The sequence below is a fragment of the Heteronotia binoei genome, chromosome 21, assembly GCF_032191835.1.
Source record: "Heteronotia binoei isolate CCM8104 ecotype False Entrance Well chromosome 21, APGP_CSIRO_Hbin_v1, whole genome shotgun sequence".
In the NCBI taxonomy this organism is placed as follows: Eukaryota; Metazoa; Chordata; class Lepidosauria; order Squamata; family Gekkonidae; genus Heteronotia; species Heteronotia binoei.
This window is the reverse complement of record NC_083243.1, coordinates 82,443,646-82,469,654: the sequence shown is the minus strand read 5'-3', so window position 1 is coordinate 82,469,654 and position 26,009 is coordinate 82,443,646. Positions and strand designations below refer to the sequence as shown.

General features: G+C 40.8%; 1 protein-coding gene across 1 annotated transcript in view; it reads left to right on the top strand.

Moving 5' to 3' along the window:
- Nucleotides 1-24,913, top strand: part of PLA2G4F (phospholipase A2 group IVF) — a 57,528-nt gene extending 32,615 nt beyond the window's left edge. Inside the window, exons 8-20 of the mRNA XM_060262646.1 lie at nt 513-682; nt 1,398-1,511; nt 2,650-2,687; nt 6,684-6,819; nt 7,138-7,274; nt 10,887-11,109; nt 12,089-12,203; nt 12,710-12,847; nt 16,021-16,128; nt 17,560-17,754; nt 18,162-18,328; nt 21,593-21,779; nt 22,306-24,913. Coding sequence (XP_060118629.1) covers nt 513-682; nt 1,398-1,511; nt 2,650-2,687; nt 6,684-6,819; nt 7,138-7,274; nt 10,887-11,109; nt 12,089-12,203; nt 12,710-12,847; nt 16,021-16,128; nt 17,560-17,754; nt 18,162-18,328; nt 21,593-21,779; nt 22,306-22,529 — 1,952 coding nt within the window. The 3' untranslated portion in view covers nt 22,530-24,913. The remainder of the gene's footprint in view (nt 1-512; nt 683-1,397; nt 1,512-2,649; nt 2,688-6,683; nt 6,820-7,137; nt 7,275-10,886; nt 11,110-12,088; nt 12,204-12,709; nt 12,848-16,020; nt 16,129-17,559; nt 17,755-18,161; nt 18,329-21,592; nt 21,780-22,305) is intronic.
- Nucleotides 24,914-26,009: the final 1,096 nt, after the last annotated feature.

Below are 26,009 nucleotides of genomic sequence, written 5' to 3'. Positions count from 1 at the left end.
ACGACCTCTGCAAAGATTGTGCAACCAAGGAGAGTCTAGGCTACTTTCACAGCCATGTTATTCTGCCTGCTCCCCCGTCCTCCTTCAGCCTTAAAGACGCAGACACACCATCCCAACTCCACTTTCCAGTGGCGTCTGAAGTCTCTGGAGGTGGAAAGGTACATGGGGGCTGTGGGGGCGAGGCTTCCCCCACCAGCCAGCTGACTGGAAGCAGGAAGGAGCCTGGGAAAGCGGGAGAACCCCTGCTGGGACCTGGGGATTGGCAAGCCTAGGAGGAAAGTAGTGGGTGTGTGCAATGCAGAGAAAAGGCCTCACAGAATTAATTTTTTAAAGTTCATTTAACCAAAGAGAATGTTTCATTTCCTCCATATATGTATAGCAGACATGTCTTATAATAAAACTGGTAATTTGGCTTTTGTGGTTTTGATTACTCTGCTCTTATTGATGCTATTATCTATCTATGTATTCTACTATTTTACTATTAACAATACACCTCTCATTGTCATCTACAGGCACCAACCAATTCAAGCTTTCACTTCCAGGATCATATGAGAAGCAGCTGAACATCCCATGCAAACTAGACTCTGATAAGAATTGTGCGATTCCATTTGTCTTTCACATTGGTAAAGATGTCTGTTCAGAACTGGGTGTGGAGGTGGAACAAACCATTACAGTCCTTCAGGTGAGAAATGTCCATGCAGTCCATTTTAGAATACTTGTGGACATACTACTTTCTCCTGTACTGACCAGCCCATGAAAGCCAGTTTGGTGTAGTGGTTAAGTACACAGACTCTAATCTGAGAGAACCAGGTTTTATTCCCCATTCTTCCACATGCACCTGCTGAGTGATCTTAGGTCAGTCACAGTTCTTTAAAGAACTGTTCTCTCAGGAGCATTCCTCAAAAGAGCTCTCTCAGCCCCACCTATCTCACAGAGTGTCTGTTGTGGGGAGAGGAAGGGAAAGGAGATGGTAAGCCACTCTTGAGTGAAGGACTGGGTATAAATCCAGTCTCCTCCTCCTCCCTCCTTCCCTCGTCCCAAACCTTACTTCCTGTGCCCCTGCTTACAGAGATGAGGTTCTTTCAGCCATGGTACCTTGTGTTTGGGATGCTTTCCCACTTGATGCTTACCCTATTGCTGTTATGCACAAAGTCCAAACACTTCTTTCATGCAGGTTTTTAGCTGAGAAATTTCATTTTTTACGTTTTGTGGTCTGTTTCTAGCTTGAGGGTTGTTTTATTAATGTAATTTTAGGATGCTGAATGTTGTTTTTATGGCTTGTTATATTATTGCTAATTCTTGTGTTGTAAGCTGCCTCAAGCAGGTTTCTGGAGAGCTGCAATATGAAATTTTCTAAATAAATATAATCTTAATGAATGCAGTCTGTTTCTTCCCAGGATGGAGTGAGTCCTGACTTTGAAAAGCACAGCACGGTTCTTGGAACAGGGATTGTTCCGTTTCATTCACTTCCCTTGGGAAAGCACGTTGAAATGACTGTTCCATTAGGAAAAGTATACAATTCCAGTTTATTAATTTTTTTTGCTACATTATAATGCTTTTGGGATAATGTGGGTTGTGATGGGAGCTCATTTATTTATTTAAATCCCCCCCCCCCTTGGTCTTTCAGTGATTTACTTCCAAGGAGGCTTACACAAAATGCACATAATTTTAGACAGCTTTTTTACAAATAATATTGCATTGTTTATTAGATGTTTTATACTGTTTTTATTTCCATTGTCCTAGGATTTGGGCTCTCTTCACATGACACTAGATGATGACAGCAGCAATGGGAGGATGGGGAGGGGAAAAATCGTCTCTAGGCCTTGTGTTCTGGCTGCTGCTTGCTGCTGTCTCTGCTGCTCAGTAGCAGGGGTGTCCTTCCTTCTCCCTCTCCTTCTGCAGTGTAACTTGACAGTGATACTGTGTTGGGCATAGATATTCCTAAAAGCTTTCCATTTCACTAATTCTGGTAAAGAGTCTGGAGGGTAAAGTCTAGCATCTTCAAGTGGCAGTGGAGCCCAAAAGCTTCTGACAGGTTGGAGGTGGAGTTCAGAGATTTTAATTGACTTAATGTAGACATGCACAACTTGTGTTCCACTCAGTAGAGCACAGAATACCAGCCAATGTAGGGCAACCATGGGCTGCAAAAATAAAACGGCTGTCAAGCATCTGGTAGTACATGATTGATTGACTGTTTTTGGCTTGGAAAATTACAAGCTGTGCATGGCTCAGCTATTGAAAGTTCTTACAGTTTTCCTGTCACTAAATGATACTACCCACCTACAATGCAGGAAGACTCACCCATGCAACTAATGACAAGGCACAGACACTTTTTCACTCGTGCTTACTCAAAGCTGTGGGAAATTCACTAGATCTGCTTGCTGTCTTTTTTGCTGTACTACATTTTAAATGGTTGGGTAGCATCTAGAGGGTGGCTTGTGTTCTTGTTGTGTCTTTCTCTTACTTTGTGGGTAAGGTTCTATGAATTCTGGGCAAAAGCAAGGACCATGATTCATAAGGTTGTGCAGTATAAGTGCCCCAAAGGAAGACAGATTTAATGAACCAAGCAATAGGAGTAGTGCAAGGTACATAGGGAAATTTGTTTATTTTCCCCTGCAGCCTCTTTTAGAGTATCTTCTTTTTTCATAGGAACAAAGTATGAAAATACGTGTGAAAGCCGAACAAATGTGAGTGAATCTTGGCATCATTGACAGACTGCTAACAAACTTTTACAAGATTTAGCCTGTGCTCTTATGATGGTGTTGACTGATCTTTGATCATAATAAGTGAATAATGATGCTGCTGCTGTTCCAGAGGCATAATATTTCATTTGATCTAATGGTCACAGACCCAGAGGAGTTAGCTGTGTTAGTCTGTTGCTGCAAAATAGTAAAGAGTCTAGTAGTACCTTTTAAACTAACAAATTTTATTGTAGCATAAACTTCTGAGAAACACAGCTCTCTTCGTGAGATGCATGGAGGCTATGTAGAAACTGGCCAGAGATATAAAGGTGCCACTGGACTCTTCTATTTGATCTGTTGGAATTATAAAAAAGGTAAAGATATCCCCTGTGCAAGCACCAGTCATTTCCAGCTCTGGGGTGATGTCACATCACAACGTTTTCATGGCAGACTTTTTACGGGGTGGTTTGCCATTGCCTTCCCCAGTCATCTACAAGCAAGCTGGGTACTAATTTTACCTACTCAGAAGGCTGAGTCAACCTTGAGCTGGCTACCTGAGCCCAGCTTCTGCTGGGATCGAACTCAGGTCATGAGCAGAGTTCAGACTGCAGTACTGCAGCTTTACCACTCTATACCCATAGCCATGATCCAAATAAAATGTGTGTTCATTTGAGAACCTTATGTGGCTAAAGCAGCCCCAATGCAGAAGAGGCAAGCCATGGTGCAGTATAAAAACAATTTTTGACTCAGAAAAACAACAAAGTTTGAGTCCAGTGGCACTCTTAAGACAAACAAACTTTTATTCAATGTATAAGCTTTCATGTGCATGCACATGAAATGGAAATTACCATGTCTTGCAATAATGCAGATCTGTTTTGATGGGGTTTTTTGCTGGTTTGTTTTTATTGCTTTGAAGTTCTTGATATTAAAAAGGACCCTTATTTCCCATAGGTATTCATGGTGTAGGGCCCTTTGTGCCATTTGAATCTGATGGATCCAAAATATTAGGACCTATGTTGATACCACAGAACAGTAATGTAGAGTAAGGGAGAACAATCAGTAAATATATCTAATTCTCAACATGGCCAAATCTGTGGCTATAAACATGGGGAGCTATGAGCAGACAAGACAGATCATTCTACAAACCTAAGACAAGTCCCAGGTTTTCAGAAAAATCTGAAACATAGTTAAAAATACATTGGGGGCATGAAACTCCCTCAAATAATAGAAGCAGCACCTCTTCTTTTAGAAAATGAATATTTTCTGCAATGGGGGTTGTTAGGTAGCAATAATATTGCCAGTTTTCAAGCCCTGGTTTCTACCAGTAAAAGGCAGAGCAATGGGTAGAACTCTATCCAGGGCTGTCTTGGCCTTTAAGGGAGGACTCATCAGGGCCAGGCCTGGAAATGACTGCTGGGCAATTTGCATTGCTCACCCAGGACTGGGTGCTAGCTACTGTTCAACAGCAGCCACCTCATGAAAACCATGGTGTAGTGGTTAAAGTTTCAGATTAGAATCTGGGAGATCCAGGCTCAAATCACCACTCTACTATGGAAGCTCACTGAGTTATGTTGGTCCAGTTATGCATTCTAAACCCAACTTCATGGGGCTGTTCTGAGAATAAAATAGACAAGAGAAGAATTATATAAACTGATTTGGGTCCACATTGTGGGAAAAAGCTGGGATATAAAGGAAGTAAACAAATAATAAGTATAGCTGAAGATAGGGCACAGGTAAATGTTAGGTCAACTAATGGGTGGGAAAGAGAAGAAAGCAGTGAAAGGTGAGGGTATAGGGGGTTGCTAGGAGGATGGAAAGAGAGAATAGTGTGAGGAAGGGAATTTAGAGAAAATGAGGTATAATCTCTCCCCCCCCACCACCACCATTATTGAAGTTTCCCTACTGTGCAACTCAGCCCAGCCTATCACAATTTGGCCTGGCCAGCAATGCACAATTGAGCCATAGTTTTCTCAGCTGGAGATAGGGTTGCCAGGTCCAATTCAAGAAATATCTGGGGACTTTGGGAGTGGAGCCAGAAGTAAGGTTGTGACAAGCATAACTGAACTCCAAAGGGAGTTCTGGCCATCACATTTATGGGACTGCACACCTTTTAAATGCCTTCTCTCCATTGGAAATAATTTTTTTTAAAATAATAACAAACTTTATTAAATTCCAATAAGAAATACAAATTAACAGATTACATCACTGAGCAATAAAGTATCCAGGTGCATAGCAAAAAGAAGGCTCTGCCAAACATACTGCTCGGTCAGGTTAACAGTACAATACTTCTGGACAAATTAAAACATATTAATACAAAAAAGAAATTTAATTGATTTGTTACTAATAGTATGTTAATAATGTAAAAATATCAGATTGATTAATTGCTACTGAATCATATGAATGGTTTAATTTCCAGCTCAAGAAAGGCAACCATTTTTCTTGTAAAAAACACCTTTGAGATGGCTTCTTAGGCGTTTATTTGAAGTCAGCTATTTTATCTAATAGGAAGTATTTCCAAAGCTTTTTGACCCATTGTTGCAGGGAGGAAGGATCCTTAGATTGCCATTTTGAGGCTATAGTGTATTTTGCTGCTGTAAACATTAATGAAATAAGTTCCAACTGAGGATTAGAAGATGTTCTTTCAACCCAAATATTTAACTCCATTGGAAATAATGAAGGATAGGGGCACCTTTTTGGGGGTTCATAGAATTGGACCCCCTGGTCCAATATTTTTGAAACTTGGAGGGTGTTTTGAGGAGAGTTACTGGATGCTATGCTGCAAATTTGGTGCCTCTACCTAAAAAAACAGGCCCCAGATACTCAAAAAAATTCTCCATTATACCCTATGAAAATTGGTCTCCATAGGGAATAATGGAGTGCCCAGCAGACATTTCCCTCCCTCCTCTGATGACACTGAAGCGAGGGGAGGGTCTCCAAACTGGGAGATCCCCTGCCCCACCTGGGAATTAGCAATCCTAGCTGGAGACTGCCAGGGGGATGGAAAGAGGGATAGCTGAAGATAGGGGGTTAGATAAAAGTAGGTTGGCTGGTGGATGGGAAGAAGCAAAGGATGCAGGAGAAAGGGAAAGGCTATGGGAGCTTTCTGGGAAAGGAAAGAGAAAATGGTGCTAGAGGAGAAAATAGAGTGCCTTCAAGTCCTTTCAGATCCTCTGTTTGTTATTCTATAAAATACCTAAAACAGGTTTGAACATATGAAGCTGCCTTATACTGAATCAGACCCTTGGTCCATCAAAGTCAGTATTGTCTTCTCAGACTGGCAGCGGCTCTCCAGGGTCTCAAGCCGAGGATTTTAACGCCTACTTGCCTGGGCCCTTTTTGGAGATGCCAGGGATTGTACCTGGGACCTTCTGCTTACCAAGCAGATGCTCTACCACTGAGCCACTGTCCCTCCCCTTATTCTGAGGGTCATATACAGGTTTCTGAATATGACCACTTGTACAATGAGATAAGATGATTTTGATGGACCACAATTCCTGCCTCATCATTATAATTACAAGAACCACACTGGGCATGCCCAGTTGGTTGCCCTGACTTTAAAGTTTCGTAGAGAAGAAGAAGGGGTAGAAAATTAGCTGCTCAGGTTCCTGATGGGGGTACTGGCAGGGGGACAGCCTTTTTAAAGCTGCCACTGCTTCTTTATGAAATGTTCCTTGTTCAACTTGAATACCACAAGCAAAGTATAACAATAAAACAATAAATATTTAAATAAATGTATAAAGAAAAAATAATAAATGTTTATGACTAGGCCATGATCAAAGTGACTGGTGGTTATTTCTGTCTAAAACAAAGTATAATAAATAAGCCTGTGTCAATTATGATTTTCAAATAAAACTATAAAGACACTGACCCTTTGATCAGGGCATTTGTTCCCTGGTCAGTACTTATCTTAAAAGTTTGCCCTTTATCTTTTTTTAAATGAATCTTTTCAGGTGTATGTGTATGTTCATTATTTTCTCCCTCTAATGTCATTCTGTAACCCAGCAAAAGAAATCTTGATGTTCGTCTTGGTTTTGATCTTTGTCAAGAAGAGTGGCAATTTTTGGACAAGAGGAAGAAAATAGTTTCTCAGGCACTAAGTAATGCACTCAAACTGGGAGAGGACCCCAGCAAAGATGAGGTATATGACTTTCATGTTCAGTGACTTCTGTAGAGCAATTTGCAGTTGTTTACATCTCAGTGGAAATAAAATGATGAGACATTCTGATATTTAAGAGTATATCACACAGTATCAGTTATGAATAATGTAATCAAGCAGATAGCTCTAGGATCATTTTAAGAAAACTCAGTCATGCTTATAGCATGGTATGAACACACACACACACAACTAACAGGACTGTGTATAATGCTTTAACATAATTCTACGAGTTTCTGTTTTTCCATAATCAAGTTTTATTTATTTTCCTATATTGTGCCTGTCCTCCCCCGCCCCCCTTAGGTTCCTGTGGTAGCAGTCTTAGGATCCGGTGGAGGGATGAGAGCACTGACATCATTCTATGGCAGCCTGCTTGGGCTTCAGCAGCTAAATCTTCTGGATGCTGTCATATACATCTGCGGAATTTCTGGCTCTACTTGGTAGGCAACAATGAGATTTCTAGCTGTCTGTGAACTTAGTGGCTTGTAAGTTAATTCTACTTGCATGTCCTGGGGCAGAATCCTCCTTGTTTTAATGCTAGACAAAATTTGAGACTTCCTACTGATTCACTCAGTATCTGAAGTCCAAGACAAATACATTCAAGTGATCCATGCATATTACTAAGATTGTCCAGGCATTCTTTTATTGAGACAGGGTAGGGAACATTTTAGGACCCAGCTACCAAACAGCAGCTCAAGATGTGGTTTCTCGTGTCTGCTGATAACTGATGGGGATTCTCCAATTTATTACGATCAATTGACCAGCAATAACAATATACAAAATCTCGTAGTCAGAGACCACAATTTCTGGTGATGGGGATTTAAAAGCCAGGTATTTTTTTAAAACATGATTTCTTCTATACATTTAAAAGAGATAGTGGAGTTGTTTTTGAGAATTAAAATAGCATTCTGTTCTAATGTCTGATGAAATACGAAATTTCATGCTCTTTCAATAAATATATTCTAGTTAGAATTAAATTGCAGTTATATGCTTTTACTAAGTTTTAAAACAGGATATTCAGTTTACTTTATTTTTAAAAACATTTGTAGATTGCCTTTCTGTCCAGTTAGGACCCTCATAGCATATGGTTAAAAAGACAATACAAATCAATTTTCAAGCAGTATGTATATGATGACCAGCCATTAAAACAAACAAGAAAGAGGGCAAATAATGGAACCTAGATGAAACAGAATTTTTTAATTATTAAAGTCTATTTAATAGGCAGGACTCAGGGCAGTGTACAATATAATAATTCACATAATTAAAACAATTTAAAGTAATTAAAACATAATTAAAACAGTTTTAAACCAATAGAAGGCATAATAATTAACTAAAGATCGTGCTAAAATTTTTCAGTAGTGCCACTGCCTCCTGAAGGGATGGGGGGGAGCAGAAAGTGGAAGTGCCAGAAGGATGTAACTGTTGCTGTCCCCAACCAAACGCCTGGTGGAACCTCTCTGCCTTACAGGCACTGTGGAACTGCATCAAGTCCCGTAGGGCATGAATGTTATTTGGCAGAGACTTCCACCAGGTTGGTGTCAGGGCAGAGAAGGTCAAGGACAGCCAGGCATCCCTTAGGGTGTGGACCACCAATAGATTCTGATCTGCTGAGCACAACACTCTTTGGGGGTATACTGGAAGAGGTGGTCCTGAAGATATGTGAGTCCTGGAGCATTAAGCGCCTTAAAGGTCAACACCAAGACCTTGAACCTGATCTGGTACTCCACTGGAAAACATTACAGCTCATGCACCAAAGGATGGATGTGTGCTGTATGCAGAGTCCCTGTAAGGACTTATTCCACTGCATTCTGTACCAGTTGGAGTTTCTGGGTCAGCCTCAAGGGTATGCCTATGTAGAATAAGTTACAGTAGTCTGGTCTGGAGGTGACCATTGCATGGATTACTGTGGCTAGGTCAGGATGAGACAGGTAGGAGGCCAGTTGCCTGACCTGGCACATTTGGAAGAATATCAGTGTGGCAACATTTGTGACCTGGGCCTTGTCTGTGGCCTGAGCATCTTCACTCAGGGCAGTAGCCAATGATAGAGGAGAACAACCAAATCTTCCTGGGGAAGGAATTCCATCGTTTCTGTGCCACAGCCAAGAAGTGCCTCAGGTTCTTACTTCAGATGGCAGATGCACCAGAAGGAAAGCCCCCGAGGATGATGGTAATGGTTGAGTAGGTTTATATGGGAGTAGGTGGTCCTTAAGGTATGCGAGCTTTAATGATCAATACCAGTGCCATTTACTTATTGGACAATAAAATAAAATAAATAGAATAACATTAATCTGCATTTAGAAAAGTGCTTATCCTTAGATTCTTCTTGATGGGAACAGGGAACATTGCATCAGTGGACAATATCTACTCCTCTTTCAACTAACCACAACTTTCCTCTGACACAAGAGTCCTTTCCATTTGAAAAACTGGGGTAGAATTTTTGTACAAAATAAAGCATACCATATGGAATATGCTGTAGTCTCAGTTTGTCCCCACAGAATGTTCTTCCTTTGACCACCCTGGGTACAGCTATGTCATTTGAACCAAAGGCAAGCTTTCATTTCAATATTATTCAGGTACATTTAGCAGCGAATTCCATAATTGTCAGTGCTGCCTTGATAACCTTCATGACGTGTTCTGACTAGCCTGCATGTTGGGTGTTTTGTTATTGCACTGGCTGCCTGTTGAGTACTGGGTTCAGTTCAAGGTGCTGGTTCTTGCCTTTAAAGCCCTATTTGGCCCATAAGATCAGCAACTCATCATCTTCTAGTGATCCCTGGCCCTATAGATGTCTGACTGGCCTCAACTAGGGCCAGAGCTTTTTTGGCCATGGCCCCTGCCTGGTAGCATGAGCCGCCACTGAGATCTGTCATCGGTTCCGCAGGACCTGCAAGCATGCCCAGCCTGGCCACTAGGCAAACTAGGCGTTGCCTAGGGCACTGGCAGGGTGGGTGCGCTGAAATCGGCCCTCCCCATGCCCTAGACAAATGGCTAATTTGCCTCTTCCTCCGCCCACCTGCCCCTTCCCCTCCTCCACAGCTCGCCCGCCTTGCCTCCCAGCACAATTTATTTATTAATTTTATTCACCTTATATCCCACCCTCCCTGCAGAGCAGGCTCACAGCAGGTTACATCGGAAGCTAAACAACAAAAATGATTACAACAGATTACAATTACAATATAGAATGGTCAAAAAACAAAGAAAGCATTAAAACCAGATCAGAATGAGAGGGGGAGGGGAGTGCCTCAACTAAAGGCCTGGTGGAAGAGCTCTGTCTTGCAGGCAGGGCTGGCCCTGGGACACATGGCGCCTCAGGCAGACTCACCACTTGCCGCCCCCTCTGCAGTGTTGCTAGACATTCTGTGCAATCAGCTGATAAGTAAGTCCTGTTGAAGTTGCTGGAACCTGTTTGTTAGGCTTTGGATCTTCAGCTCATCATGTTCTGCACTAAATGCTGGCTCTACATATCTGGTAGACTTAAAGTCTTGTCCATATTATCACTTCTTGAATTTTCCTGACATCTTTATGGCTGGGATGGGGCTGGTGATGAGTCCTTTTTTCAAGGAAGACATACCCACAGTATGTGTGTCTGCACACACACAGGCATATCTCTTTTACTTTCATTAATCTGGGCTTAAATTCTACAAATGACCAAACCTGATCTCTAACCCTGTTGCCCCTGAAAAAACTGATGATGGGAATTGGGGAAACCTAATGGGCAAAAAATCACTGCAGCCATGGGGGGCTGCAGTGAGGAAGAGGTATCCAGGACTTCTGGTAAGGAAGCACAGCAATGGAACTTTTCTTCTAGACCAGAATAGCCTCCTGGGGTGGACAGCATTTTGTCCTCAAGACTCCCCTGAAATGCCCTCCCTCCTCTGTGTCACCTTTTTAGAGTTCACAGGTTGTTGAGTGGAAGAAAAGATCCATGAGCACCTTCTGCTTGTGGTTTGTAGGATCTAAGCCAATTATTTAATACTGGAATAGTGCTGTGTTGCTGGAATTTGATGCAACAAAAGCTGAGTCTTCTAAATTTCTGACTGAATTTTTTGCAGGTGTTTGTCAGCATTGTACCAGGACCCTGAATGGTCATGCAAAGATCTCAGAGAGCCAATCAGTAATGCCCGGGATAAAATATCCAGCAGTAAAGTTGGAGCCTTTTCCTCAGAGCGTCTGAAGTATTATTTCCAGGAACTGAATACAATGGAGAATGAGGGACGCAAAGCTTCTTTCACAGATCTGTGGGGGCTTATTATAGAGTATTTCCTACTGCAGAAGGTAAGAAGTTCTAAAACGGGAAATATGTCACTGCTCAGTACATCCAGTTTCTTACATAGATGCAACATTCTCGTTAGATGCATGTACCTTTTCTGTATACGCATAGAAAGAAGGGATGTGCTGGAACCGCTGTGGGTCCTCATCATTTTAAAAAAGAAATAAGTTGTTTCCTGGGGAAAACAATTAGAATATGTACCTTTATCCCACTTTTCTTCCCAGTGGGGACCTGAAGCAGCTTACAAAAATACAACCCAATTTAAATAAACTTAAATAAGATACATTTCAAAAAACAAGCAACAGAAAAGGTACACATAACAGTCTGGGCTGTTGTACACTGGGTAAGTACACAAAGGTCAAGGCCATGGGCTAAGGCCAGCAGCCTCTAGGGCTAGGCTCTTGCCCTTAGCTCAGCAACAGAAGAGAGAATCACATTCAATGTAGATCTTGCAAGCCAAGCTGGCAGCCATCTTCCCACAACTTCCCCTCATGCTATAAAAGAAACTAAACTGAAAAGAACTCTCCCTAGAATTTCTCTTTAGCTGGAGAAGCGGGGAGCATACAATGATATTACAATAATTGTAGTAGAGTTAATTATGAAGTTTTAGAGTACGCAATGGTGGCTTGCATCTTTGGAGGAGAGGAGGATGTGGTTTGATCTGATTCTTCCTTACACCAGAGTGCCCTGTACTGTGGTACATTTAGTTTATGGTATTCTCCTCTATTCTTCAGCAAACACCTCTGAGACCAACAGTAGGTTGCTTTGTGAAGATGAAGGTGGGGAGAGTTCTGCTTCATCAGCTTGTTCCGCAAGTTTTTGTGCTGGATCCTGTCCAATGAGTAGTATGCAAGCCGATAAAGGTTGTTGGATATTAACGTTAGGAAGTGCATATATTTGTATTATGAATGCATATTGAATGAGTGTGAGAGAGACTCTTGATTTCACTTCCAGAATGATTAATTTACTAATACTTTTTTTCAGGAAGACCCATCAAAGCTGTCTGATCAGCAGGTAGCTGTGAAAGAGGCGCAAAATCCATACCCCATCTATGCAGCTGTTAATGTGAGGCCCAATGTTAGTGGAGATGACTTTGCAGGTATAATAAGGCAGGTTTATTTCTCTCATACAAAAATATGTAAGTAGAATGATTATTACATTTTCTTGAGCTGTGGTAATTGCTCCAGTCCTTTCATACAGAGCAGAGGTGATTTTCCTTGCCCATGAAAACAAAAATCCAAATTGAAGTAAATGGATCAGAGAGCTGTTGATTAAGGAACTAACAATGATAGTGGAGAGGGGACTCATTAGTAGAGAGTATAAATTGATAGAGAGTACCCAGTAGTAGAGAGTTTAGAATAGGTTTAGCTGACCTAGGAAACATTTTGCATAACTCTCCTCCCCCTTTATCTTGTTTTACTCCCTTATATGCCATCTTTCTCTGTCAGTTCAGCAGTGCAGTGTTTCCTCCATAGTGCATTTTCACCAACTAATATTGAATGTTTGGGTGACAGCTAAGCCAGCCTTTTCACAGTGAAGGGAGGCACAGTGAGTGTGTTTATTTAAGTGTCCTATTTGGTGATAATGGGTTTTCCCCCCTCTCAGAATGGTGTGAGTTCACTCCATATGAAGTTGGATTTCGCAAGTATGGTGCTTTTATCCGAACAGAAGATTTTGACAGTGAGTTCTTTATGGGCCGACTGATTAAGAAACATCCTGAGCCCAGGATCTGCTACCTGCTGGGTATGAACTGTAGCATTCTCACTATGTATAAGGCATAGTTATTTACATTCACGAAGGATATTGTGTGGTTCTGATGCATCAGTTGTAGCTCACTGAAATTAGGAAGGGATCCAGCTCTCCATGTAATCTTGATGGTTTCCTCTTGTGGTCCCAGCACCTAGGGAAAGCGAGAGGCCAGCAAAAGTGAAGGATCCTTCCTGTAACAGCACCCCAGTAAACACAATTACTCTCAACTTTTGGAGTAAAAATGACCACAACTTTATTGGTTACAGCTGTAAAAAGCCTTGACATAGCATGGGACAACCAGATCCTAGCATTGACTGATCCACCTGCTGGTCAGTGTACTCTGGCCCACCTCAGCCCACCTGTTGAGCTGGGAGAGAACCATGGGATGATAAGATGTCAGATTCCACAGGCACGATTGTCACTAAGTGATGCCACTGGAGCATGAGGGTAACACATGGCAGCTTCCAAGCTGGACATACCCCTTGAAATCCCTCACCCCAAGACCCCTTAAGGGGATCTCCATAGATAGGGGAAATGGGCATGCAGGCCAGTTTTCCTAAAATGGATCCAGCTGCATGCTGATACCGGCTCAGTTTGTGACAGATAAAGGAAACAAAAACCTCCAGAACATGAACCTCACCTAGGTACCCACCACCACTGTACACTCCCCCCAGCAGCATAACCTCACATAGCATTAACACTCACTCAAACAATCCCCCATGGCCAGGTGAGATAGTTGGTGGTGGGGCAAGTTTTTTTACCTCCCAGTGGCCCCTCCCCCACTTTCTCCCATGACCCAGTTCATGCCCCTCATAGGCCATCTGTAGCTCAAATTATGCTCCATTGCAGCTGCCCATACCCTCACCTGCCCGCACAGCCTGCTGGATGGAGCCAGCTGTGGCCAATGTTACCTTTGCTGGTTCTCCCTGCCCTTGCAGGACCATAAACAGGACCCACGGGTGAGTTGGAGCCTCAGCTTCTTCTAAAAAACTAGGAACTGATGTAACCATTGGCAGATAATTAGATTGTGGGAAATTGCATTAATTTTATTTTGGAATGATAGGATGGGGTGATTTTGTCTCATTGGGACTGAGTGGTGGAGTAGAAAGAACACCAGCAGGGGCTGCTGCTACTTGGTCCATATGAGGCTTGAGGAGATGACTTCAGACATCATTTCTCTGCATTCTCTGACTTCTAGTTTCTGTTCTCAAGACACATTCCTAGGAATACCAGCCACCAGTGTCTTAACACATCTTTCACCTAGTAGCTTTCTGTATGCCTTCCTCCTACTTCCCAGAACTATCTTAAAGATTTTCCAAGGGAAGGCAAGAATAACCAAGGCATTTTAACAATCTCTTCCCCAGTCACTAAAAATTGCATGTAGTCCTCTGAATAGTGTGTTGACCATGGGTTTAGAAAACTGTTTTAAATTTCACAGCAGATGCACTTCCTTTGGGTGGCATTGGGCAAGTCTTGGTTCCTTGTAAGCTGTCCATAAAATGGAAATAATAGTAGTAGTAGTAATAATAATAAACAACCTTTCCTCAGATGTTAGATTTAAACAAAAAATACAAGAAAGCCCCTTTCACACTTAATGTACTGTTAATAATAATCTATATCTTTCTGCTTGTGGTAGGAAAGAATTGTGACAATCTGTGATAAAAATTAAAAATGAATCTGTTTGAGAGTAGAAGTCTCTCTTCAAGACACCAGTGAAGCTGTATGAGGAGATTCTCAGACGTTTTCATGATATGCATAGTATATTAGTTCTGAACTGAATAGTCTACGTTAGTCTTACCTTGTCAGAACTTAGAAGCCAAGCAGCATTGGCTTTAGTCAGTACTTGGATGGGAGACCACCAAGGAATACTTGGAGACAGGAAATAGCAAACTACCCTGAATGTTTCTTGCCTTGAAACTCCCATGAGGTCCTTGTAAGTCTGTTGTGATGATTGCAAAAAAACAAAAACAAAACCCCAGCCTCCTCCCCCTACCACAGCCCCAAAATAGTATGCTAGAACACAAGAACATAAGAGAAGCCATGTTGGATCAGACCAATGGCGCATTCAGTCCAACACTCTGTGTCACAGGAGGTCCACCAGTGGGGTCAGGACACTAGAAGCCCTCCCACTGTGACACCCCCCTCCGCCCCGCAAGCACCAAGAATATAGAGCATCACTGCCCCAGACAGAGAATTCCAACAATAAGCTGCGGCTAATAGCCACTGATGGACCTCTGCTCCATATGTTTATCCAGTCCCCTCTTGAAGCTGTCTATGCTTATAACTGCCACCATCTCCTGTGGCAGTGAATTCCTTGTGTTAATCACCCTTTGGGTGAAGAAGTATTTCCTTTTATCAGTTCTAACCCGATCTAGCTCAGCAATTTCATTGAATGCCCATGAGTTCTCATATTGTGCGAAAGGGAGAAAATTATTTATTTCTGTATCCCATGCACAATCTTGTAAACCTCTATCATGTCACCCCGCAGTCAAAGTTTCTTCAAGCTAAAGAGCCCCAAGTGTTTTAACCTTTCTTCATAGGGAAAGTGTTCTAACCCTTTAATCATTCTAGTTGCCCTTTTCTGCACTTTTTCCAATACTATAATATCTTTTTTGAGGTGTGGTGACCAGATTTATACATAGTATTCCAAATGAGGCTGGGGGTTGCCTTTAAACTCACACACGCTCTTATTCTCTGTCTCTGTCTGTCTCTCTCTCCTCATAAACTCTTCTCCATGCCTGAGCAGCAGGATGGTGATATTCCTCATATTCCTCTGTAAACATTGTAATTGCATTTATTTCCTCCTGATATGTCTATACTAGGGTCATGTCGACTTTAAATGGTTTAACAGCCAAGTACACCTGAGGCAGGTTGGCAGAATTTGGCAATTACAATGTCACAGTTTTAAGAAGCAAAACCTTGTTCTTGAGGCATGGCATTCCCATTATTTCAAATAAACTGTTTTGAAATAATATTTTGCTTAGAACTTCTATAGAAGGAAATACATAAATTAAAAGTCTGCAACAAAGAACCACTCAAACCTTCTGCATGTGGCAGAACTGGGATTTATCATTAGTCAAAACAAGATAAGGATATATCTCCTATTGTGATTGTATGCTTCTGAGTTTGGTTTGAGAAGCCTATTAAAACTTTTCCTATTTCTGCAGGAATGTGGGGCAGTGCCTTTGCAGCAAGCCTGGACGATGTCTTTTTGAAGGTGGTTGGTTCAGGATTGAGCTTTCTAGAATCTTTGGGTGATGTTGTCAAAGTTATAGGTATGTATGGAAGTTGTACATAATTTTCTGTATTGTGATGCCTTTGTGGTAGAATCTAGATTTTTAGATGTATGAACTTCATCATCAGATATGTGAACATTATTATTAATAAAATATAAATATGTTTGAAAAATTGCTTATGGAGCAGTCAGTTATAGAAGACATGTGCGTGGGGTAGTTGAATCTGTGTACAAAATGAACACTCCTCCTCAACCCTTAGCTATTTTAATCAATTTTGGGATGGTCATTTCCATTCCAGGAGGTATTAGTCTAGTTTTCAAACTTTTTTTTCCTAAAAATGGATTCTCAGCACTTAATTGAAGGTAAATCCACTGTAAATAATTTTTTTTTCAAATGAGGATTGAGATTTGTGACCTTGCCAAAGCCAGCCTGGAATCCCAGGTGAAAATAAAAAGTCAAGCCCAGGTATCTTGACTTTTTTTCTGGTAGCTTAATTCAAAGTAATCCCCCCTCATGTAAATTTTCCCTATGTTACAGTCAGTGTGGTACATGGATAGAGTTCTGTCTTAGACTCATGACACTTCAAATCAAGTCCCTGACCTTGAGGCCAGTCACTGTTTCCTAAACTAATATACTTCACTGGGTTGTTATAAGGAGAGGGGGATGTCGGTATTCTACTTTGATCTAGTCCTCTGTCACTGTAATGCCTTCACAGAGGGAGCTCTGTCAGGTCGTGCTTTTCCTCGTCTTTCTGTTGTGCACATGGGCACTTAATATCTCAGGCAGTTACAGAGAATGGAGCACTTAAACACACACCCTGTGTCCCCATATAGCCCTGTTGCTTTGTCTTGAATGTGAGTTTAACCAAGTTGGTATGGCATGGAGGAAAGTCAGTGGGACTTGATGGATGTGTGTGCAGTGCACAGCTTTCTTAGTGCTCCATAATGGCCAGTCATGAAAGGGGTATAGAAAACATAGTTCCCTTCTGCCCTGAAAGATCTCTCTACAGGTGAGTGCTGCATTTGTTGTAGGCTGAATTGAATCTCTAATACACATTTTACTTTGTCCAGTATATGTATGTTTTCCCCTATCAATTGCTGGTTAATACTGGGTATTGGAGACACAGAGCTATTTATCAGATCATGTGGTAGCATAACATTTTATAGAAGTGCAAGTTCTAAATGGCTGTATTTGCCTTCAGTCATAGTGTCATTTTGGGCAAGATATATTAACTGAGAGTATTCAGATTTGAGCTTCATTCTGAATTACTTCATATTTTTCATTGGGGGGGAGAAGTTTGTATGAACTAAAATATCAAATATTGTTGTTCCTATGATTACAGTGGGACACAAAATGTAAACAGTACTCCTGTTAACTGGAATGACTAATTTCACAAACATGGGAGAACTCACAGCCTATTTTGATGAATAAGCAAATAGTTATTTTGCCCCCAATGGTTTGTGATTATAGATGACAGTAAACGATTTCATTTCCGAGATCCTATGAGGCTGAAGACTCGTCTGGTTATACCAGGTGGACCATTGCTGCAAATCTTCCAGGATTTTTTCAAGTCACGAGTTACAGCTGGGGAAACCTTCAATTTCATGCAAGGCCTGTTCCTCCACAAGGATTATGTCAACCTTAATAAATTTGTGGCCTGGAAAGGTAATTTAAAGAAATCTGATCAACACTAGGGTTTTCAGGTGCTGTATGAAATCCATAGGTTAGCAGGAAAATCTCTTGTGATTAGACATTAGTAAGGTACTTATCTATCTATCTATCTATCTATCTATCTATCTATCTATCTATCTATCTATCTATCTATCTATCTATCTATCTATCTATCTATCTATCTATCTATCTATCTATCTATCTATCTATCTATCTATCTATCTATCTATCTATCCACCCACATACATACATACATATATATACATATACACACACTTCTCCCCCTTACCACAAGGCATTTAGTTTCAGTCTATTTTAGATTCCAGCAAAAGTTTTCATTATGGCTCTTGTTTCACCTTTGTTAAAATAGTTTTGACCATTAGTTGTTTTTCCTCCACCAGGCACCCATTTAGATGCTTTTCCTAATCAGCTGACTCCAATGGAAGAGAACCTCTACCTAGTGGATGGTGGTTTTTCCATCAATTCTTCCTTTCCCTTGGTTCTTCAACCAGAACGAGATGTTGATGTCATTCTGTCATTTAATTACTCTTGGGAAGCACCTTTTGAGGTGAGTGACAGAGAAGTACAGGGTTTACCTGTGACAACACTATGATAGCATATGCTATAATCCTGTCTATACTGAGTTTGTGTGGAAGGGGCCACATGTGCTTATGTACTTTAGAGAGTCAGAGGAAGCTGTGATTGTCCCCAATCAGTCCCTGGATGTAAGTGGAGCATGGAACTACCTAGTTGAAGAAGCAAAAGCCTGCTAAGACTAGTTACTGTAAATATAAATACGGCTGAAAGAGTAGTTTCGTCCACTTGTACCCTAGGTTTATTATTATGAGTTGTGATTACCAACGTCCTACTCATGTTCTCTCCTCTGACCAGCCTTAGTGACACAGGGAGTCAGATACACAGGACTCCTATGGTGCCATGCTGACAAATTCTAATGTTCACTCAGCTCCTGCTTAGAGCAGAAGTAGCTTTATTTATTAAATATTTATACCCTGCCTTTCCCTTGTGTCTCAGTTTTCATTCTAGAAATTAAAAACAACAACAATATAAAGGGCAAAACTCAATTAGCTCCTTCACATTCATCCCACAATGTAAATCACCAGGTTATAGTGCGCGTTGAGGGGGGGCATTGCCAGTTGTCATTTCCCAACTGGAGGGAGTGTATAGGCTGGGAAGTGATTTATTGAAGGATCGCAGGGTATGTGCGTGTGTGAAAAGGGTGGGGGAAGGCTGTTTTGCAAAGTGCTTAGCAATCTATGTTGCCACCACTGCAATACTGTGCTATGGAGGCATTGTGTGCTAGTGTAGCCAACATGATTACCTGCCCCCCTTCATCACCTCATTGTTTCCTGGTCTTCAGTAGACAGTTGTGGGACCTGTTGGTGCTGCTGTGCATCCCTGCAGCTGTGTAAATGATTATGCAGAAGGCAGGTTTTGAAATAAAGACAGTAAAATATTTAAATATTCAATCTCACATACTGTATATCTAAAAGGAAGATGACCCTGAATATTAAACAATCACCCTAAAAAAGCTTATACACAATCAGTTTATTATTACAATATATAACTGTAACTTGTATGTGTATGGCACATGTGGGGGGAAACCTACTTGAAAGCAAATAGGGCATGCATATTCCGTTTTATGTATAATAGGTTTATGCCATTATCACTATATAAAACCAGTAATTAAATTATGCATACACATTCTAGAAAGTGTTTTTAGCACAGAAACAGATTTTATTCTGATCAATAATAGAGCAGATGTTATCACAAACACTTGAAAAGAAATTTCTGTGTCCAGCTTACTGAAAATGTCCTGATTATTCTATTAATTCATCGTGTTTGACCATCAAGGGCTTGGTAGTTGCCCTGCAACCTTGGAAACATGTTCCTATGGAGAAAGCATGAGCACCTTGCCCAAGTTTTGTTTGGGTTTGTCTGGAGACAAACATTTACATTTTTTTAAAAATGGGTGAATTGAATATTCATCATACATTTTATATGGCCTGATTTTGAGTGTGAGGATTTTTGAATTGTTTTGGCTGATTTCTCAGTTATCTTGCCTTAATAGTGAGGCAAGATAAGTTGCTGGGATTCAAACAAATGTTAGTTCCATTTCTTCTGGTTTTAATATGAAAGAGTGTTTGAATGCTGTGATAGAAACTGTAAAGCAAGCTCATGACTCAACAGGAGAACAAATACAGGAACTACACACCCTCTTTCTTTGCTTGCTTGTTTAGCTTGTTTTGAGAAAAATACAAAAGTGATGAAATCTTTTGGAGATTGCCTATCTGGTGTCCTGTCAGTAGGTTATATCATGAGGAAAATGCTAATTTATGTTTCTAAAACAAGTTGTGTGATAGTGACTAAAGTATGCCCAGTGAAGGCATGTTGCAACAGATTTATCATTCCAAAATAATAGCATATATTTTCTATTGATAAAATTGTTGTTTTTGTTTGACCTGCAGTGGGAATGCAGTTGAGGTTTGTAAATCAAGATTATCCAATTAGTAAAAATTACATATTTTGTTTGTATATTTATATCCCTGCCCAAATATGTCCACAATATTTAAAATAATACAATGTATTTTAAATAAAAATTCAAAACACTTAACAATAAACATTGACATAGTAGTGATTATACTATAATTAAAATAGTTGGATAGATCCTGCAAAAAAATTCTGGTAACAGAAACGGGGGCAATTTCTACTAATTCTTTGCCATTGGTGCAGAATCTGGCTCTAATGCTGTTCCTGTGAATCCCTAGAGCAGCATGGGGAGAGAGATTTAGGCTGCAGCAGAAGCAAGGGTCAGCTTTGTGGTATTCAAGTAATTGTATAATGGCAGCATTGAAACAATTTTAAATGACCAGTGTTGAAATATTGCATAGTATTAAAGCAATAACAGTTAATTATTAAAAGACTAATGAGTGCTATAACAAAGGGCAACTGAAAAAAGAATAACTAGGTTAAAAACAACAACAATGAAAATAATGCCTCAGTAAACAAAACCATCTTCAAAAAGTTCCTGTCTTAGTCAAGTGCATTTTTTCATTTGTATTTTGTTTTATAATTGTTGGTAGTTATCCTGAGCCCTTGGGATGATGTGGGATAAATGTCTGAATTGGGGAATGATCATCTGTTGGCCCCAGAATATTTGACCTTCAGTGTGACTTTGTCTGGTCCCTGTTGATTATGTGGAAAGTGTTCTGTGAGGATTCCACAATAAAGGAGAAAACTGTATGAGGGCAGATGTGCCTTGCCTTTCTCTTTCCAGAGCAACACCTTCTCTGGCTCACTCTACTGTGAGAGGATGCCCTTAGAACAAGCAAATTAATTTATTTATGTAAAACATGTATTAGCTGCCTTTCTCCTGTTCTGCTTTTATTGAAGTTCGCTGGCACCAGTAGTGGCTCCTACTTTTAGTGAACCGACTCCTGAGCAGCTAGATGCCCCAAAATACGGCTCCAGGAGGTTAAGTAGTTGACCATCCTTGATTTAAATGGATTTAAAGACATTTTTCCCCCACCCAGGTAACCAAATCTTTAGTTCAATCTGATTAGTAAACAGAATTGAATAATGAATGAACTGGGCTAATGGATAGAACAACTCTGATATTCAGTTTACATGCAAAGGAAAAAGAAACCAACAGAAACTACATATTAATAGGTTGAATTCAAATATTTCTTGTTCTTTAGGCCCAAAGCTCTTCTTTGTTTCCTTTCTTGTGATTTAATTGAAGTAAGAATAATGCACTCTATACATATATGGGTTCTTATCCTTCCTCCCCCCCCCCCTCCTACTCTGACTACAGGTCTTACAACTGACACAGAAATATTGCAAAGAACGGGATATACCATTTCCAGAAATTGTCTTGAGCAAAGAAGATGAGGAGAGTCCTAAAGAGTGTTATGTATTTATCGATGCTGAGAATGCAAGAGCCCCCATAGTCCTTCACTTCCCCCTAGTTAATGACACATTCTACAAATACAAAGCACCAGGTAATGATGAGTGGTTTAATGTCCTGCTTACTTCCCAGGCAGAATGTTGGATTTGCAGAGTGTTTTGAACTCTTAACAGGTTTTGGTGGTGTCATTAAGCTGTTGTATAAAAAGCAATTTTCTGTTTAGATGAGGAGATGAATTGGGTGTCCTCAAAAGAGCCTATTTTAAGGAGCAGAATTGGCAAGTTTAAATAGAAAATGGTTAGCTTTTTTATGAACCAGGCTCTACTCTCCCAACCAGTTCTGTCATATATGCTGCAGATTTAATTTAATATTTCAGTAGTTTATATTTAGCTAAAGGGATGTCTTAAAGACATCAGTGTTTACATATTGTGAAACATGCAGCTCTTTATTTTTGTCATAAGGCAAGATAGTCTTTCATTCTCTTTTTCTTATAAAATCTTACTTTGTGGAACAGTAAAGACTTTTTTGTAATTTTGGGGAGTAATTTGGGATTAACTTGTTACCATGTTTAAAGCCAAGGTTCTCACCAGTTATTCTTTTTCTCCCCCTCATGTCTGCAGGAAAAGAACGTGAATCAGAAGAGGAGATAGACTTTGGCGATTTCACAGTTGAAGGAAAAGATTCATCATACCGAACACTAAATTTCACCTTTGAGCCCCATGAGTTTGACAGACTGGTAGAATTGAATTGCTACAATGTGCTGAATAATAAGGATGCTATTTTGGAAGCATTAAATTTGGCTTTAAATAGGCGAAAGTTGAAAAGTGGTAATAATAGGAGATAAGTGCTTCCTTGGGTTGCTTCATGAACAATTCAAGTAGAAATGATGAGTTTACAAAATACCTTTTTGTGTGAATGGAAATTGAATCACTAAATTCCCTTCACATTGTACTGAAAGCGGAGTTTGCATACCAAAGAAACACTTTACTCTTTCCTTATCTAATTCTGTCTCCAGTTCTCTGCAGCAGATATAGGCTCAAAGGGTGAAATATACCAGCAGTCATGCAATAATACAAAACCTGTGTTCCAGAAGACAAACAGTGCAATCCTGAGCAAGCCTACTCAGAATTCTACGGAAGACTATTCAGTGGAGCAAAGTATTTTTAGGATTACACTGAAAGGCTGCATGTCCCTTTGGGGAACAAGATTTCCTCTCTGTATTGGGAGTCATTCAGATGGCTACCAAAATATGAGCTCTTGCAGCCAGTAGCTGCTGTGATGCATGTGGATGTCCACTAGAAGCTATATGAGGCTGTTTTCACGCAGAGGTTTGCTTGATTTCCTTTCTGCTGTGCTGTGTTCAGGAGTATCCTTTATCCTTTATGCAGGAGATCAGTAGCATAGCTCATTTGCATATGCCCCAGGATCTGTGTGCAGTGGGGAGAGAAATCCCCACTGCATGCAGACCCTGGCTGGAGGTTCAGGAGCTGTGCTTCTGTGAGCTCTTGCTGAATTCAAGCCCTAATCCTTATGATGTTGTCTAGTTCATCCCTTTTCTACATTATAGCTCTAGATTTCCTGTGAGCACATCCAGGAAATCTAGGGCTATATCTAGAGTAAAATCACCACCACCCCACTGTATCATCTTGCTCATTTTCCTGGTGGCTGCTATGATGATAGTTTTACTCTGTTCCACTAGTCTGCTGGGTTCCCCACAGCTACCTGTGAGCTGGGATGAGAATGCAAAGGTTGCAGATAAGAGAATGGGCTGTTTACGTTTTCCCTTTGCATAAAGCCCACAACTCAGGGAAGTTCTGCTATGCAAACAGCCTTGCCTACTTTCCTGGAACATGGCAGGGAGGCACATTGGGGAATGGTGCTCAGAAGAGTCACAGATCAAGGAGTCATGTGTGGTTCCCCAGCCACTAAATGAATATCACTGGACAACAGATGTGATTTTAAAAATTAAATCTAGGAATCTAAAAATTAAATCTAGTACATTATTGCAGTGGATTGTTGTATTGTTATGATGTTATAGCACTGTATCCATTACTGATTTTTTGTAAGCTTGAAAAACATCTTCGGGGTAGAGGGGGAATGACTGCTATGGAGGTTTAAGGCAAGGGTATTGTGGGGGAAAACATATGTTTGGATGCTGCATTGCAATGAGAGATACATGAAGAAGATGATATTGGATTTATACCCCACACTTCACTCCAAATCTCAGAGTCTCAGAGCGGCTCACAATCTTCTTTATCTTCCTCCCCCACAACAGGCACTCTGTGAGGTGGGTGGGGCTGAGAGAACGCTCACAGAAGCTGCCCTTTCAAGGACAACTCTGTGAGAGCTATGGCTGACCCAAGGCCATTCCAGCAGCTACAAGTGGAGGAGTGGGGAATCAAACACTCCCAGATAAGAGTCTGCGCACTTAACCACTACACCAAACCACTACACCGATTCCATGAGGAAGCAGTCCTATGTAAGTCTGCAGATATTGTTTTGTGAGCCATTCCGTTTTGATTCTAGGTTAATAGCAATGAATCGGTCCCAGAATTTGGGTGGAAGGCACATTTCACAGAAACACTGCTGAAACTAATCAAGTCTTGCCATGGATCTGGTTAGTGCCTAGATGGATGATCTCATAGGAACTCACTGAATACCACTGTGGGTTCCATGATGAGTGGAAGTTGGGGTATGAATGTAATAATTGTTAGTTGTAGCACATTGAAAAATTAAGTTTCTTTTTATCAACCATACAGGTTGTTTTGAGAGTGGTGCCTGTACAAATGATCTGGAACTAAATCTCTGTTGTGTCTGTTCCTCTTCCAACCCTCTGCACATGCCCCAGCTCAGGAAGACTTGACTGAGACTATTGACAAACTTATTTTTTATTTGTTTTTACTTGTGATATTTATAACTTTGACTTGAGGTATGTGAAATCAAAATAATGAATGAAAGATGTAGTTTCTGTTGCAATATGGGATGTAGTGAACATCGTTGAAGGAGCCGGCTTTTGAAGAAGAAATACTGATGCCACCAATGAAACTCTGAGTTGAAGACTGATGAATGAGTAGTGGTGTTTGTTTATTTCCTGAAATGCAATGACTGTGTGTTGGAATTACCAGGACAGAGATCTTGGCATCCACAGGAAACTGAAATGGGTGTAGCTTTTCACTGAATGTTTCTAGAAGATACTATATTTTTAAAATAAAATTATTTTTTCTAGTCTGTTCTTGTAATGTTGAGTACTGAATGCACACTTGTGAGCCAACAGTTTTTGATCTGGGGATAGTATGGAAGTTCTTTAGAAAGCATAGGGTGAGACCTGGTGTCCAGTTTTAGCCCAGTGTCTGTAAGGTACTAAGCAAAGGATAGAGGAACCAAGACCAGAGGCTTTCCAAAAGCAGTGTTGGAAGCCAACCAAGGTAAGCCAAATCCAAATCTAGGCTGGTTTTTCCCACCGGAAATCAGTAGTTTGAGTTCAAGCTGGAGTTTATTGCAGAAAACAATGTACTGCCATGTTAATTAGCAAGTGGAGGAAGGCCAGGCTACCAGTGACGCTAAGATGAAGAAAAGGAGGGGGGGTGGACTTAACTCAACAAAATGGAATCAAGAAGCTGTTAGAATAACATAAATATAGAATAATTATAAGTAAAAATACATGTATTTATTACATAAATGTTTTAAAACAAGGGCCCAGCTCAGGCCTCATAATATCATAAAAGTGACATGCACAAGAGGAAATACAACCTAATGCGTTTTGTAATTGGGCCTTCCTCAGAAATGACACAACGTCAGGTACATACAGGCTCCTTACAATCAAAAGGCATCAAACAAATTGATATAGGGCTAAAAAAGGAATTTTCCAATATGAGAACAATTGACACTGGAAAATATTATTTGTGAGGCCTCCTTGAAACTGGCCCTGTGTCAATTATGGATATATACAAACTGAACAGTATTGCAAGTGTTTGCCTTCCCATTTGGCCCAGGAAGTACAGGTGAAAACACCTAATCAGAGCCAAGGTGCCATTGAATCACTCTGTTGAGTCTTTGGTGGCTGGGGGGCTGAATCAGATTTTCTCCTGACAAATTGAGATGATCTTCTTCGTGGTCTCTGTTCTTCACACTCATGGGATAGAGCGCCTGTGCCGATCCCTGAATCGGTACCTAAAAAGCCCGGGATTTTTCCCACGCTTGGCGCCAGCGGGCATGTGCAGGCGTCCCAATGCGCATGCCCACCAGCACCAGAGCGAGGATCCCGCCAGTTCCTTTCTGAGAGGATCTCCATTCGTGTCCCCGGTCGGTAAAGTAATTTTTGGAT